General features: G+C 38.8%; 1 protein-coding gene across 2 annotated transcripts; it reads right to left on the bottom strand.

Annotated features, from left to right (window-relative positions):
• Nucleotides 1-347: 347 nt before the first annotated feature.
• Nucleotides 348-11,421, bottom strand: gprc5bb (G protein-coupled receptor, class C, group 5, member Bb). 2 transcript variants are annotated; one of them, XM_051702224.1, is made up of 4 exons: nucleotides 11,101-11,421; nucleotides 3,937-5,007; nucleotides 3,753-3,859; nucleotides 348-1,223 (listed from the first exon to the last, which is right to left on the bottom strand). In XM_051702224.1, the coding sequence occupies exons 2-4, from the start codon at nucleotides 5,003-5,005 to the stop codon at nucleotides 1,179-1,181; spliced, it is 1,221 nt and encodes a 406-aa protein (XP_051558184.1). In that variant the 5' UTR covers nucleotides 5,006-5,007; nucleotides 11,101-11,421; the 3' UTR covers nucleotides 348-1,178. The 2 variants fall into 2 exon arrangements, with proteins under 2 accessions (XP_051558184.1, XP_051558183.1); XM_051702223.1 differs by having other exon boundaries at nucleotides 10,707-11,420.
• Nucleotides 11,422-16,652: the final 5,231 nt, after the last annotated feature.

The following is a 16,652-nucleotide window of genomic DNA, read 5'->3' on the forward strand; positions in this document are numbered from 1 at the left end:
TGCCTCATATTACGCTAAAAACGCAATTTTCCCTGCTTTTATAGCTAATGCGCATGCGCGTTGTAGAGTTGATTGACAGGCGATGTCTGCATCTAAAAGGTGATTGGCTCTTTTAATTGTAAGGCGGGACTTTCTTTTCAACATCCGTTGGCCGTTAATAGAAGTGGCCCGTCTCGGCTAAATACATGCAGAGAGAGAGAGAGAGAGAGAGAGAGAGAGAGAGAGAGAGAGAGAGACAGCTAGCGCGCATGCGCGACACAGTATTCAACGCACGATAAGAGACACTGTGAAAACATTGTAAGAATATTTCTTATAATTTATTTGAAATATGAACATCAAAAACAGGGAGAAATACAACCATCTCAAAATCAAACACGTTATAAATAAACAACAATAGATGTATAGCATCAACTGTATAAAGAATTACGGTCAATCAGCGTGCAAAGCTTGGAAAAAGAGTGTTTATGTGATATCAAAAACAAACAGACAAAAAAGATACAATTTTAAAAGTTTAAAAAGAGACAGATGTAAATACTTTAATTTTGCTATTTAAATAAAGAGAATTTGATTATATATTTAAAAGTGAAATGCGGGAATATTTGCATTAACTGTAAGGCTAGGAATGAATTAATACTCTTTCTGTCATTTTCTTTCACTCTTTCAGTGCATGATTTGTCTGAAAATGTAATCTAATTTAAACTGACGTTGTTTAGAATGACTATTTTGAGTAAGTGAAATCAAATGTAACACCTCTTGTAATTTGTGCTTTAAAGGTGGCCCACTTAAAAGCTGAAGTGTATCATTCTGGCCCGCCCCCGTTTGGATAGTCCCGTCCCGAACTCATTCCACTGACTGAGCCAGAAGTTAAATGTCGGACCGCTCAAACAAACAGAGCAATGTTTTGATAGAGCCACAGTATTTACAATTTTGGTGGGAATTAACCTACGAATGCTACACTTATTACAGCTGAATCTGCACATTAAAGTGGGTTAGGAGAAAATACTTTTTTACACACATCAATTTTAAACAGCTTGTGCAAAATTTGCTTGCCCCCACAACAAGAGCATTTCCAAATGATTAACATGGAACCTCATTAAAGTGCCTTTTGACTTTCACTTTCCACCCAATGTGAATCCTTCATGGGGGAGAAGAGGATGTTATTGCCATGGCAACCACTCTCACCACAGATGCCTCCTTGTGAAGTTTGGAGGGGCAGTCGGGATCTAAAACACATGGGGTGAAAACACAGCATGAGGTGAATTATGTATGTGTCTGTGTGCCGTTTAAATGACAGAAACAGAAGATGCCACTGTTTCAGTTTTAATTTCTTACTGGTGAAGCATTTGTGTCATAATGTCGATTACCACAGAAAATAATTTCAACTCGTCACCTCAGTTTGCAATTAACCCTGCAATTAAACAATACCTATATTTTTTTTATTAAAAATTGTAGATAATAATAATAATAATACAATAACTACACATAACTGTAGCTGACACTATGAACTACATCAAAACAACAAAATTGCATTTTGAATGTCACAGCTTGCTAAAGTCACACAATTGTCACCTCAAAGCAAAATGTGCTTAAAAATCAAGATCGTCCCATAGACTGCCATTGTTTTCTGAAATCTCACAAAATTCACCCTAAAACAAAATCTGCATAAAAATTACGCTTTTGATTTATTTTTATAATCAGTGGCTTTCTAAAGACACGATCAAGGAGGAACAAATAAAATATATAAACACTGATCTATGCTTGGGTCTCTGGGGGTTGAATAAAAATCATGTCATGTAAGTCTATGGCCAAGTGTTCTGAAGGGTTAAATGGCATAAATGTGAAACTCATATTTTTGTTAAAACACTTGAATTATTTAGTAAAAAGGTGTTTATTATTTGAGCTGTAAAGCTGTCTTGATTGTTCCATTCCCTTTCTGCTGTCCTTGTGTACATCATGCAAAACATATTAGGTTTAATGGTGTTATGTGGTCAAGTGCCTTGTGGCTATACTTTTGAAAGTGTGTATTTACCTTGCTACATATATTTTCATTGTAAGTGACTTATGTTTTACTGCATCTTTTGCTTTTTTTTAACAAAACTGATGGAGGAATCTAAATATTTTCTGTGGTAATCGACATTAATGCTGTCGATCGAGCATAACTTATTCTGAGCCAGGAGCATACCTTCAACTTAAAGATCTTAAATATGTCAGCCAGTTTCTGAAATTACTTTGACAAATGTGGACCCACAAGGATAGTACACTGAAAACTCTAATAAGTTGACTTAAATGACTGAGTAAACTCATTCTCTCAATTGAATTGTTCACTTAACTTGGTGTTCATATAGAATTAACTTAACTATTTAAGTTAAGGTAACTAGATGCAAGTAGACTTAACTCAGGCTTGCTGTTTAAATATTGTTATTTCTACTTAATAATTTGAATTGAATTGACTCAAATTTTGATCATACACTGAAAACCCTGAAAAGTTGACTTTACTCAATTTATTGAGTAAAGTGTTCCCTCAATTGAATTGAGTAATTGTGACTCCAAAACGTGTGTAATTAAGTTCACTTGGTGAGCATATAGAATTAACTTAACTATTTAAGTTAAGGTAACTAGATGCAAGTAGACTTAACTCAGATTTGCTATTTAAATGTTGTGGTTAAGTGGTTTCTACTTAATAATTGTAATTGAATGGACTCAAATTTTTATCATACAGTAACACAGCTTAAATAAAAAAGATTATAACTGATTCTAGGTCAGTCATTAAATAAACTTGTTTCTCCACAGAAATGCATATACACCTGTATTTCAGTTGCATCTGCATGAGGAGAACTGATCACACTAATGGTGACATCACACGAAACAACTATTTGCAACAAAACAACACAAATATTAATACAAAAAGCTAAAACCTCGATGAATTCTTAATAACAACTATTTAGGGGTCCAGGGTAGCTCAGTGAGTATTGACACAGACTACCACCCCTGGAGTCGCGAGTTTGAATCCAGGGCGTGCTGAGTGACTCCAGCCAGGTCTCCTAAGCAACCAAATTGTCCCGGTTGTCACATGGGGTAACCTCCTCTTGGTCGTGATTATTGGTTCTCGCTCTCAGTGGGGCATGTGGTAAATTGTGCGTGGATCGCGGAGAGTAGCATGAGCCTCCACATGCTGTGAGTCTCCGCGGTGTCATGCACAACGAGCCACGTGATAAGATGCGCGGATTGACGGTCTCAGAAGTGGAGGCAACTGAGACTTGTCCTCCGCCACCCGGATTGAGGTGAGTAACCGCGCCACCACGAGGACCTACTAAGTAGTGGAAATTGGGCATTCCAAAATTGGGAGAAATAATAAATAAATAAAATAAAATATAATGTCCCCATATGTTTCCTTTGACTAAGAAAACATAATTAAATAATTCAAGCAAAAGGCATTATTGGTATTCCCAAAAATTTGAGTCATGTGCCTGAAACTTGACATTTCAAGTAATGTTTAATCAAGACAACTTTATTTTTCCAGTAATGAAAACATTAGGGTTTACAGTGTAAATCCTGAAATCAGCAACATTGTGGGGATTAATAACCATACAAAATAATGTCTTACTGAAAACGTAAAATGCAAAAAGGTTTGTGTAAGGGTTAGGGGTAGGGTCAAGGTTGGGGAGTAGAAAATATCATTAGCTCAATTTAAAAACAACAGAAGTCAATGGAACATCCACACCATGATAGAAGAAAAAAAGTGTAACACTCACCGTTCCTGCATTCATGAGCAAGGTCATCTCAGTGGGCTGATAAACATGACTGCGAAACGGCAGAGCAGGTCGTATCAATCCATTATGAAAACCTCCAGCCTGCAGAACTTTAAAAAACACCAAAATCCAGTGAGACCAACATGCACAAATATATACTAACAAATAAACACGTGTTTGATAGTACCTGCACTGTGCTCTTCTACAGAGTACGCCTGGCTCTCTGTGTACGGAGCTCTGGGATTGGACGACCGCTCGTCATCATGGTAACCCTGTGGAGCAAGGGGCTGAGGGGCGTCGTAGTAGTTTTGCCCCGTGTCTGCATTCCTCTGAGAGGCTGGACGCAAACACAGGTGGGCTTCTGGAATGGCGTGAAATAACAAAAGCACCCACCCCTCTGTCACCAAGGCAACTGCCAGTGCTGGCTCATCCCAGTCCTTCGCCACGGTCACAATGGTGGCGCTGCCATAGAGATAGAGCACTAGCCAGGCGACCCAGAGGAGAAGAGATGAAAGACACGTGAGAAATAGCCAAACGCCGTTACACCTCCATTTCATTCTTTTCCGGTTCGACTCCTCCCTGTTGCCACCTCCACATAGCACGACGCCCAACGACAACACAGTAGCCGCCAGCAACAATGCTAGAGCATAGCTACACACTAACACAAAGTCTAAAGGCAGGTAATCACATGCTTCATGTCCTTCACGGGCCACCGTAAGCAATAGCCACTCTCCAGCGATGACACCCTGGACCGCGGTTAGTGCAAACACCACCGCAGCGAGAGAGCTCCCAGCTGGGCTCCGCCTTCCCGCGACTAGCTTCTTCAATCGCACCCCCTGCACCAACAAACATGAGAAACACAGCGCAAACAGCGCCCCCCAGAGCCCACGACGAACCACACAGAGCACCTCGCCACGCCCCACCAGGAAGACCAGCGATAGGCTGAAAAGACCCACCGTTCCGGCCAATAGGAGGAGGAGGGGGCCGATGCCACATCGCTTCTCCGGCTCCGTTACCGTTTTTAGTTTGGCTAGGAGAATCACTATTAAAATTAATGCAGATACAGTTCCACCGCATGCTATAGCTTCTAAAACTACACCCCAAACTGACTCCAGATCGCAGAGAACTCTGTAGGGCGGGTCCACTGCAGCGCCACACCCTCGAGAAGGAGGCGGGGCTGTAACTTTGGGTTGGTCCTCAAGAGCGCAGCAGCCAATCAGAGAGAGAATGAAGATGAGAGTTGGCCGTAGAGCCATGGCTGCAAAGGAAAGAGAAAATTAACACTGTATGCAATGAATAAAACTCAACTTTTTATTGAGACACTCAATGCTTCTACTTCAAAATTTCTTTAAAAATGCTCCTGCGCAATAGAGAACAACAGTTCCGGAAGTAAAAAAGATTTATTTTATCCATAGGGAGATAACTTATAAACCTTTAAAGACAAACTGTGCTACTGTGAGCTCTGGGTTTATTAATCGATAGTTTATGCTTCTGTTGAAGCCATCAGTCAAAATTATTTCAACTTAATTTTTTTTTTTTTTATTGTGTTTAATAGTGCAATTTGGGGTGAAGAACTACACTACCTACAGCGGTGATAGAAAGCCTGTTCTGGTTGGATACCTACTGTATAATCCTAAATGGAAACAATTCACCAATAAGACAATCACGCCAAAGCACACCAAAAGAGCTCTGCGGCGACCACCCACTTCCATGACGCACTGTGAATGACACAACCGAGTTGGCTTTGAACTCTTTTATGAAGTAGGGTAGACCAAGTACAGTTGTAACGGAGTACAGTTGTAAAACTGTGACTATTTCCCTTTCCATGCAAGTTTGAACTGTCATTATCAGTATGCACATTCACATTAGAATCCTTCCTCTGTGTAGAAATTTTAATGACATTAATATGGAACATCTGTTTGGGGGGGAACAGACATACATTATACAGAGGTATAGATAGATAGATAATGATAGATAGATAGATAGATAGATAGATAGACAGATAAATAGATAGATAGACAGATAAATAGATAGATAGATAGATAGATAGACAGATAGATTGATACAATTGTGCTCAAAAGTTTGCATACCCTGGCAGAAATTGTGAAATGTTGGCACTGATTTTGAAAATATGACTGATCGTGCAAAAAAACTGTCTTTTATTTAAGGATAGTGATCATATGAAGCCATTTATTATCACATAGTTGTTTGGCTTCTTTTTAAATCATAATGATAACAGAAATCACCCAAATGGCCCTGATCAAAAGTTTACATACCCTTGAATGTTTGACCTTGTTACAGACACACAAGGTGACACACACAGGTTTAAATGACAATTAAAGGTTAATTTCCCACACCTGTGGCTTTTTAAATTGCAATCAGTGTCTGTGTATAAATAGTCAATGAGTTTGTTAGCTCTCACGTGGATGCACTGAGCAGGCTAGATACTGAGCCATGGGGAGCAGAAAAGCACTGTCAAAAGACCTGCGTAACAAGGTAATGGAACTTTATAAAGATGGAAAAGGATATAAAAAGATATCCAAAGCCTTGAAAATGCCAGTCAGTACTGTTCAATCACTTATTAAAAAGTGGAAAATTCGGGGGTTCTCTTGATACCAAGCCAAGGTCAGGTAGACCAAGAAACATTTCAGCCACAACTGCCAGAAGAATTGTTCAGGATACAAAGAAAAACCCACAGGTAACCTCAGGAGAAATACAGGCTGCTCTGGAAAAAGACAGTGTGGTTGTTTCAAGGAGCACAATACGACGATACTTGAACAAAAATAAGCTGCACGGTCGAGTTGCCAGAAAGAAGCCAATGCCACAAAAAAGCCTGGTTACAATATGCCCAACAATACCTTGACACGCCTTTGGAGTGACGAGACCAAAATAGAGCTTTATGGTCACAAACATAACGCTATGTTTGGAGAGGGGTCAACAAGGCCTATAGTGAAAAGAATACCATCCCCACTGTGAAGCATGCTGGTGGATCACTGATGTTTTGGGGGGGGGGGTGAAAATTGATGGCAAGATGAATGCAGCATGTTATCAGAAAATACTGGCAGACAATTTGCATTCTTCTGCACGAAAGCTGCGCATGGGACGCTCTTGGACTTTCCAGCATGACAATGACCCTAAGCACAAGGCCAAGTTGACCCTCCAGTGGTTACAGCAGAAAAAGGTGAAGGTTCTGGAGTGGCCATCACAGTCTCCTGACCATAATATCATCGAGCCACTCTGGGGAGATCTCAAACATGCGGTTCATGCAAGACGACCAAAGACTTTGCATGACCTGGAGGCATTTTGCCAAGACGAATGGGCAGCTATACCACCTGCAAGAATTTGGGGCCTCATAGACAACTATTACAAAAGACTGCACGCTGTCATTGATGCTAAAGGGGGCAATACACAGTAATAAGAACTAAGAGTATGCAGACTTTTGAACAGGGGTCATTTCATTTCTTTCTTTGTTGCCATGTTTTGTTTTATGATTGTGCCATTCTGTTATAACCTACAGTTGAATATGAATCCCATAAGAAATAAAAGAAATGTGTTTTGCCTGCTCACTCATGTTTTCTTTAAAAATGGTACATATATTACCAATTCTCCAAGAGTATGCAAACTTATGAGCACAACTGTAGATAGATAGATAGATCATTATGCAGTGGAAATTAAATTTAAGTAGATTAGTCCAAAAATATTGTAATTGTGTATTTTTGTTTATTTGCATGTGTTTCCATGTTATTGTTAAATTTACTTAATTAAAACTAAAGCAACACAATTCTAGAACATTTTGTCACAACTTGATGTCATTGCGTTCTACTCATTTAAATTTGTAAAATGGAAGTTTACTTAATTTATTCAATTTGGGACTACATGAATACTTTTTGTGGTGTTTATGTAGCATTGATGAAACTGGCAGGGGATTTCCATTTCCCAGCATGCTTTACAATTTTGTGTTATTTTATGTGTTTTTGTGCAAGATGAATATAAACGGGGAGACTTGTTAGTGTTTAATTGTTGGAGTTTTGGTGGTTACCATTATGGTGAAAAGTGGAGCTTGAGTTAATGATGAGGACAAGTAGATGTCAAACATGAAATTGTTGTTCGCTTCATTAAGCAATTGCTATGCTAACTATAACATAGTTACTAAACTACACTCTGTAGTAATTCCAACCAGCATGTTGACATCTCCTGATTGACTCACTTGTTAACTGTACTTTAGATATAAAGGCCTGGATGTCACAGAATTTTACAGCTCAACCAGGATAAAACAGAAGTATTGATCGTTGGTTCAAAGGCTCAAAGAGAGAAACTGACTCCCAAACTAAATACACTAGGACTCAACCCAAGCCAAGAAGCAAGAAATCTAGGAGTGATTTTTGGCTCTGATTTTAATTTCAAGGCTCATGTGTGGGGTGTCACAAAACAGCTTTTATCATTTGAAGAACATCGCCAAAGAGAGACCATTTCTCTCTCTGAGAAACACAGAGAGTCTGATGCACGCTTTTATAACTAGCAGGCTAGACTATTGTAACGCTCTCCTTTCTGGTCTACAGAAGAATAAAATAAATCAGCTACAACTAATTCAAAATTCTGCTGCACGAGTGCTGACTAAGACCAAAAGGAGAGCACACATTATGCCTATTTGAAAGTCTTTACACTGGTTACCTGTTAGTTTTCATATTGATTTTAAAATTATTTTATTAGTTTACAAGGCACTACATGGCCTAGCACCAGACTACCTATGCTTTTGGTTTATGAACCAGGAAGGTCCCTTAGATCCTCCGGTTCCTCATTTTATCTGTTCCACATAGCAGAACAAAAACAATTGGTGATGCTGCATTCAGCCATTACGCTCATGCCGCTGGAACAACCTTCCAGAGGATGTGAGAGGAGCTGAAAATATTTTTAAACGTAAACTAAAAACCCATCTATTCAGTCTGGCTTTCATGTAGTATTTTAAAAATTGTATGGTTTTAGTATTTTATTCATTATCATTATTATTATTTATTTTATTCTAATTTAGTCTTATTAACATTTTACTGTTAATCATTATTATTTTATTTTACTAACTTTTTACTGTGTTATTATAATAAATGTATTTTGTGTAATATGTCATAATTTTATTTTTATTGTTACATTACTGCTTGTATTTTGCGTCAATCGCTGGTAAAGCACTTTGAATGGCATTTGATTTGTTTGAAAGGTGCTATATAAAGTTTGATTGATTGATTGATTCACTGTCACTAGTTACTACATAAAGAAATAAAGAAGATTTATTTAAGTTACATTAACATGTCTAATATTGTTGGGTTTACCCAATACAATTAGGTTCTTTCTACACAAAGTGTTTGTGTTGAGATTACATAGTTATTTTAAGTTAAGAAACCTCATTTCAAACACGTGGAACCACTGTCCACGACTGAATCAAGTTCAGCTAAAAATATATTTGTGTGTGTGTGTGTGTGTGTTTGTGTGTGTGCACTGCAGGATACCTCGTATCGAGGTTAGGAAAACTAAAAGAGGAGTTCCAGCAGATGTGTTAGAATTGATAAATATGCAAGCATTAGAAATATTTGAAAACGATCACAGAGGCTGCATCCGAAAGCTGGAAAATCCTATCTTCGGAGGCTGTATAAGGAGGCAAGTTCCAAAGGGATATAAAACGTTCTGAAACTTAAATGCGGATGCGTGGAGGATTCAGTTTTCAGAGCGTCAAGCGCCCCCTGCAGGAATAAAACTTGGCAGTCAGTGGCTGACAACATGTGCAATTTTGGTCTGTAGGTTTGTTACCCATACAAAACTTTCATAACAATTTAGAAACCATGAAATACAGTATAATCACATGAGTCATACGTGGATTCAGTGAAGATGTTAAAGGCGTCCATAGAAATGATCATTTGTTTTGTTCAGGGTGAGGAAAGCAGACAGGCATTTCAGAAGAGCAGGTAAGAAATGTAATTTTCTGAAAGTTTTTCTGAAACATTAACCCTGATGCTTATTCTGAATGTTTGATATGGTACACAGCGTATAGCCTACATATTTAAGAGTATGCAATTAATACAATTTTCTATTTATCTGTGCTTTAATTAGAACTGTTATTATGCACTGTCCACACACACACCCTCCCCCCGAACCCACATTTGGACCCCCCCAGATTTCAAACCAAGTATACATCATTGTCTAATGCCTTATTTAGCACAATAAAAATGACTGTTACAACAGTACCAGACACAGGACACCCAGAACACTCACACTAAACAACAACACACTAAAAACACACTTTGGCAAACGGGTAGCAACGCCCTGGCAACCACCCTCAGAAAGTTGTTTTTGTGACCATTGAATTTATGCATTATTATTATTATTATTATTATTATTATTATTTACCAGAATTGTCCTTGAAGTGCTTTTAAATCGCCATTTAAACATTAAATGGTCATTTCCTGTCAGGTCACTCTTGAAAGATAGATTTTGTCTCTAAATGTACCTGGTAAATTTGGTCTTTTACCGGTTAGGCTATACTAACTAACTTTTGAAGAAAAGGAAACACATTTTCTCATCCTCTGCTGATGCAAAGATAATCTTTCATTTTGTCTCGCATCCTCCACGACAGTTGCTGTGGCAACCAGGGGCGCGCGTGGGCTGGCCTAGATGGAGCTGCGCGCAATTTATATAAAGAACAATCGCCAGCAACACACGACACACACACGCACACACATACATACATATACACACACACACACACACACACATATATATATATATATATATATATATATATATATATATACATACAACTTTAGGGTTGAATTCATTTAATCGTATAGTCGAATCACGACAAAAATGTGCAGACAACGCGTAAATATCATAATAGTGCTTTTACGCGCATGCAGACTTTATATAAACCACAACAAAACATTGACAACTATGAATAAAATTCGTGTTACTCACCTTGCGAGTGTAGATTTAGTCAGACAAAGAGTTAAAGCGCAAGTCTAGATTTATGTATTCATTTGCGCGGGAGAGTTTTCGCGGGCATCTAAACATACACGCGGCGCGCAAATAATAACTCAATATTGCCTTTTTAACGCGGGGTTTTGGGTTATCCTGACATATTTTGACGAATACACACTACTTTAACGACATGGCCACCAAACGCAGTCTTTCTCCCGTGTGTATTCGTGTTTAATAGTCGAAAAACAGTGACAGCATATCCAGATATTGTCCTTGATGTGCGCCAGGCAGTTTCACACCTACACACTACCATACATCTGTTATAAGAGAGCTCATTTCTTTCTTTCTTTCTTTCTTTCTTTCTTTCTTTCTTTCTTTCTTTCTTTCACACCTTCAGTCTCTTTTTGATAGTGTTAAATGTACTGATAGTGTCCCTTGTATTGGAGAGCTCTGTTGTAGCTGAATGTGTCCCCTGCTGTCTCCTCTTGTGGTTGTCCCTTCATTAAGATCAGGAAGCATTAGAGGGTAAAATTCACATCTCATTGAATATAGACTGCACTGGACCGTCGTAGTCCACCGTTGGATGCTACATGCATCTAATTACTTCAGTAGTGCAGAACCTATAAATAACCAACAGTAAACTCCACAAACTCTTTAGGACTAAAGAATCGTGCTGGTCACATTGTTGAGATGATCCAGATGTCTTCTGGCCTAACGATTTCCATTCTGCAGCCCTTACACACACACACACACACACACATATACAGCCAGGTGTGTGTCCATGTGGAATGTCTTAAGGGAGTCTTATAATAATAAAGATCTCAGTGCTTCAGGTCATACGTGTGTCTTACTGTAGTGTGTGTGTAGTCGTGTCTCTTTAAGTAGCCTTCAGATAATCCTCTCCAGTGGAGCAGTGAGCCATCAGAGTATTAGCAATACTCTGTTCCAGACACAAACACATACACACAAATTAACCTTGATTTTTCATTTAAAACATGCAACTTTAGGATTGAGTTTATAGGATCTACATCAACTTTCAAAAATAAGTGGTTTTCAACAGGTCGCAGGTGTGTTCTGATAGGGTCACGGACAGCAGAGATAAAAAAAAATGCTAATGAATATTCTTATCAACTTTTAAAAGGGAGGAGAAAAGGCGTCTCATATCTTCTGTTGTTGACGTCAGAGGCTACACGTCCAATTAAACTGAATGTCATTTTGGCACAAATTCATCTGTCACTTGGTAGAAGCTAGCCAAAGCAGGTGCCAACATGTACATCCTTGGAAAAACCTTAAAGGCATCATGAAATGCTCATTTTTTAAATAGTTTTATTATCTTCCCGAGGTCTACTGTTAATGTTAGTAAGGTTTTTTTTTTTTTGCATTAAACCAGTCATAATTTAGTAACATATGATCATTTTGCACCCTGTCTCTGGTCCTCTGTCTGAAACGCTTGGTTTTGTCATAAACGCCCAAAGTTATGATTACATTGTGCAGCCTCAATCGGAAGAAAATGAATAAGCACCAAACATTATAAAACTCAATGTCATTGGGGCCTGGGTAGCTCAGCAAGTAAAGACGCTGACTACCACACCTGGAGTCGCAAGTTTGAATTCAGGGCGTGCTGAGTGACTCCAGTCACGCTTCCTAAGCAAGCAATTAGCCCAGTTGCTAGGGTGGGTAGGGTCACATGGGGTAACCTCCTCGTGATCGCTATAATGTGGTTCTCGCTTTCGGTGGGGCGTGTGGTGAGTTGTGCGTGGATGCCACGGAGAATAGCGTGAAGCCTCCACACGTGCTAGGTTAACATGCTCAACAAGCCATGTGATGATGTGTGGATTGACGGTCTCAGATGCGGAGGCAACTGAGATTCATCCTCCGCCACCTGGATTGAGGTGAGTCACTATGCCACCATGAGGACTTAGAGTGCATTGGGAATTGGGCATGAGAAAAGGGGAGAAAATCCCCACCCCCCAAATATAAAATACAAATAAATATCAGGATTTACACAAAATGCACATCCAACGCATTGCATCCAAATATATTAAACTGTTCATCTCAAACTCAACTGTTAACACTCACACCCTGTCTACACCGGACACGAGAGTCATGCTGCTTCAAAAGCAATAGAACCCATTATTATCAATGATACTGTCTACCATGGAAGCATCCGGCGCGGCGCGTTGCACCGACACTAAACAGATGTCCCATTCCATTTTGCACTGCATGCGGTGGCGCTACTACTGCCAACAAGTTAAACGGTTTAGAAAGTTTGTGTCAATGCCCCCAGAGTAGGCAGCCTCAAGCCATTGTGCTGCATCAACGGACGCGCCCGGTGTAAACAGGGTGTCAGCACAATAAACTATCACACAATCATAATTTAATACTGTTTACTCACGGTTTTTGCAATCACATCCAAGTGTTCTTAACTGCCCCATCCTTCAGTACGTTCCTTTGCAAAGCTTGAATCGTATTATGACTGGTATGATATGAGCCGAACATACAATCCACCCTAAAATACACTGAAGACACAACCACATCCAATTTCCAGTATCATTCCTTCATGTTTTCATACACCATCAACTAAAAATAGTGCAGATGGGTGAAAGAACGCATTCATGATGCATTTGTGCTGAAAACAGCAGGGCAGCAGCTGAATGACACAGAGCTTCTCCTCTTTAGAGTTGTAACTTGACACTGCGTCTTTTTAAAGCAGACCGAGATATGTATCAAGTGGTCAAAGACGTCTTTCTGTGCATGTTTATGTAGAAAAATGTTTAAATCCAGACAGGCACATGGTGTCCTGTGTATCTTCACTTTGGATGAATCTCCCATGACAGGCTCATCTCTCTTCACTTCACCTGTGTGACTGATTGAGCACCAGTGGGTGGGGCCATGGGTGCAATGACGGATAAATAGGCATTGCATATGCAGATGTATTTGGTCCTTGTCACAAGTTCCATATGAGCCGTTTTTGTAGCTTGGTTTAATTAAATGCTCTTTTTCTATTAAGGAGGAAGTTTTCAGTTCTGAAACGTACAGTATTTTATTTTTTATAGTACAATGACCTCTTATATGTCAAAAGATCAAGGAAAATTTGATTACTCGTGTCATGACCCATTTAAAAAGAAATAAAACAAAAATAAATAATAACTTGTGAGGGGTCACCACTTGATGTCCAAAGCAAAATCTGGGTCCTGAAGCAAAACCAGTATTTCTATTAATTTATATATATTTTTTATATTAATCTATTATTTTTGTTTTGCAATTTTGGAATTTTAAAAAATATATACATTTTATTTGTTACTCATTTTTACAACTGAGGACGTCCCAAATGTCCCCAAGGGAAGGTTTTGTCTGATTTAGTCCCCAAGTTACACCTATGTAGCCCCAACATACATATATACATGCTTGTGTAAGTGCTCTTGACGATTAGGTTAAGCTGCATTCAGATCAGTTGCCAAAGCAGTCTGGTGTGATGAACATTGCTCTCTTTCCACCATAAAACTGACCCTGAGTCAGTTAATAAACAGATTAGGTGCCTAAAGCTGCCACTCATGCATAGTTTTAATGCAGTGGAACTTTGACATAACCAGTTAAATAGATTGCCTCAAGATCATAGTGTTAACAGTATAGTGTTTTAAAATATAATGATTTTATGATGTATTATTAATGCATAGCACTTTATGTGATATTTATATCAATTAAATAAAGATGGATTCAGCTGGAAGTAGTATAAATTGCTGCCAAGAACGTACTCAACATGTGTAACACCTCAGCCAGGTATGCATGTAGAGCCGTAAAGATGCTGAGTTGGTAAAGCCTGTAGTATCTTAACTTTACAGAGAGATTATCCTCACTGATGTCCTTCATACTTAATGGTCATTAGGACACAGAGGTCACATACTGATCTGATCTAGGCCAGTTATCATAATCAAAACTCTGTGTCCTGTGGTGTGAAAAGTGAATTTTTAAAAGTACAAATATTCAGTGTAACAGTCTTTTTGAAAGAAAATCGTCAATTACTTAATAGAGAAAATGCGGCTTATGGATCTTTTTTAACAAAAGGGAAAAGGACAAAACTTCAAGCACATACATCATATTAGGTGAAATCATAGAGTGCAGTACTGTCCCAGCAGAGAGGCAGCCCAGTCTATTTTCATCAGACACGCTCATGTCAGGACGGTGAATGTTGAGAGACAGAGAGAGGAAACCTGTCATAACACTCTTCTATCACAGCTCTCACTTTTGTGCATACATTAATTACCATCTAGTGCATACATTCTGCCCACTGCATTCTTCACCTGGCATACCCAATATGTGTACAAATTGTGCATGCATGTATATTGCATAGTATTGCATATATATTATATGTTTCATGCAATGTTGAATAAATTATAGATATGGCATACCTGTGATTATTTGAAAACACACTTGAACATTCCACACAAGTCAAATTCCTTGCAAGTGTAACTTGGAACTGCTTGGTTTGAAAACATAAACACATCTCACAGAAAAGGACTGTTAAGGAGGGCTAAGCAGTTTCATTCGTGGTCCACTAGATGGAGTCCTCGTGCCTCATTTTAGTTCTTAGTCTTTGCTCACTTTCAGGGTGGCACGGGGGCTCAGTGGTTAGCACTATTGCCTCACAGCAAGAAGGTCCCAGGTTTAAGTCCTGGCACAACTGTGTGGGATTCCTCCAGGTGTTCTGGTTTCTCCACAAGTCCAAAAGCATGCAGGTTAAGTGAATTGGAGAATCTAAACTGCCCTGTAGGTGTGCATGAAAGTTCCCCAGCCACTGGGGGTTGTGTCAGGAAGGGCATCTAGTGTAAAACCTGTGCCAAGTCAAATATGCAGATCACAGATGGTCTTGTATATGATTCCCCTGGGAGATATTATCAGGAATAGTGGAATACAGTACATTTCCACTGTTATGCAGATGATACCGAACTTTATATTTCTTCAAAACCTGATGAAATTTCGCAATTCTCCAAATTAGCAGAGTGTATCAATGAAATTAAAGATTGGATGGCCAGAAATTTCCTTCTACTCAATTCCAACAAAACAGAGGTACTAATTATTGGACCAAAAACCTCTAAAAATAAGCCTCTAAAATATAATTTGACTCTCGATGGATGTACTGTTACATCGTCTTCAACAGTGAAGAATTTAGGTGTTATATTTGATACCAATCTGTCCTTTGAAAATCAAATTTCCAATGTTTGTAGAACAGCATTCTTACACCTCAGAAATAATGCTAAGTTACGACACATGCTCTCTGTTGCTGATGCCGAAAAACTAATTCATGCGTTCATGACCTCAAGACTAGATTATTGTAATGCATTACTGGGAGGATGTCCAGCAAGATCAATAAATAAACTTCAATTGGTTCAAAATGCAGCAGCCAGAGTGCTGACTAGAACCAAGAAATATGATCATATTAGCTCCATTTTATCTTCGTTACATTGGCTACCTGTTAAATTTCATATTAATTAAAAAATTCTGTTAACTACGTACAAAGCTTTGAATGGTCTAGCTCCACAGTACTTAAGTGACATTCTGACATGCTATATTCCGTCACGTTCATTACGATCACAAAATTCTGACCTGTTAATAGTTCCTAGAATATCAAAATCCACAAAAGCAGGTAGATCCTTTTCATATTTGGCTCCTAAACTATGGAATAGTCTCCCTAACACTGTTTGGGATGCAGACACACTCACTCAGTTTAAGTCTAGACTAAAGACTCATCTATTTAGTCAGGCATACACCTAATTTATCCATCAACTCACAATTAGGCTGCTTTAGTTAGGTCTGCTGGAACCAGAAACATCTATCATGATCTATAACTCTGCAATATATTGAATGGCATCTACGCTAATATCATTCTATTTGTTTCCCTGTCTCAACCTCGGGACTCCTATCCTGAGGTCACCAGAACCGGCC

Source organism: Myxocyprinus asiaticus, chromosome 7 (assembly GCF_019703515.2).
Source record: "Myxocyprinus asiaticus isolate MX2 ecotype Aquarium Trade chromosome 7, UBuf_Myxa_2, whole genome shotgun sequence".
Taxonomy (NCBI): Eukaryota; Metazoa; Chordata; class Actinopteri; order Cypriniformes; family Catostomidae; genus Myxocyprinus; species Myxocyprinus asiaticus.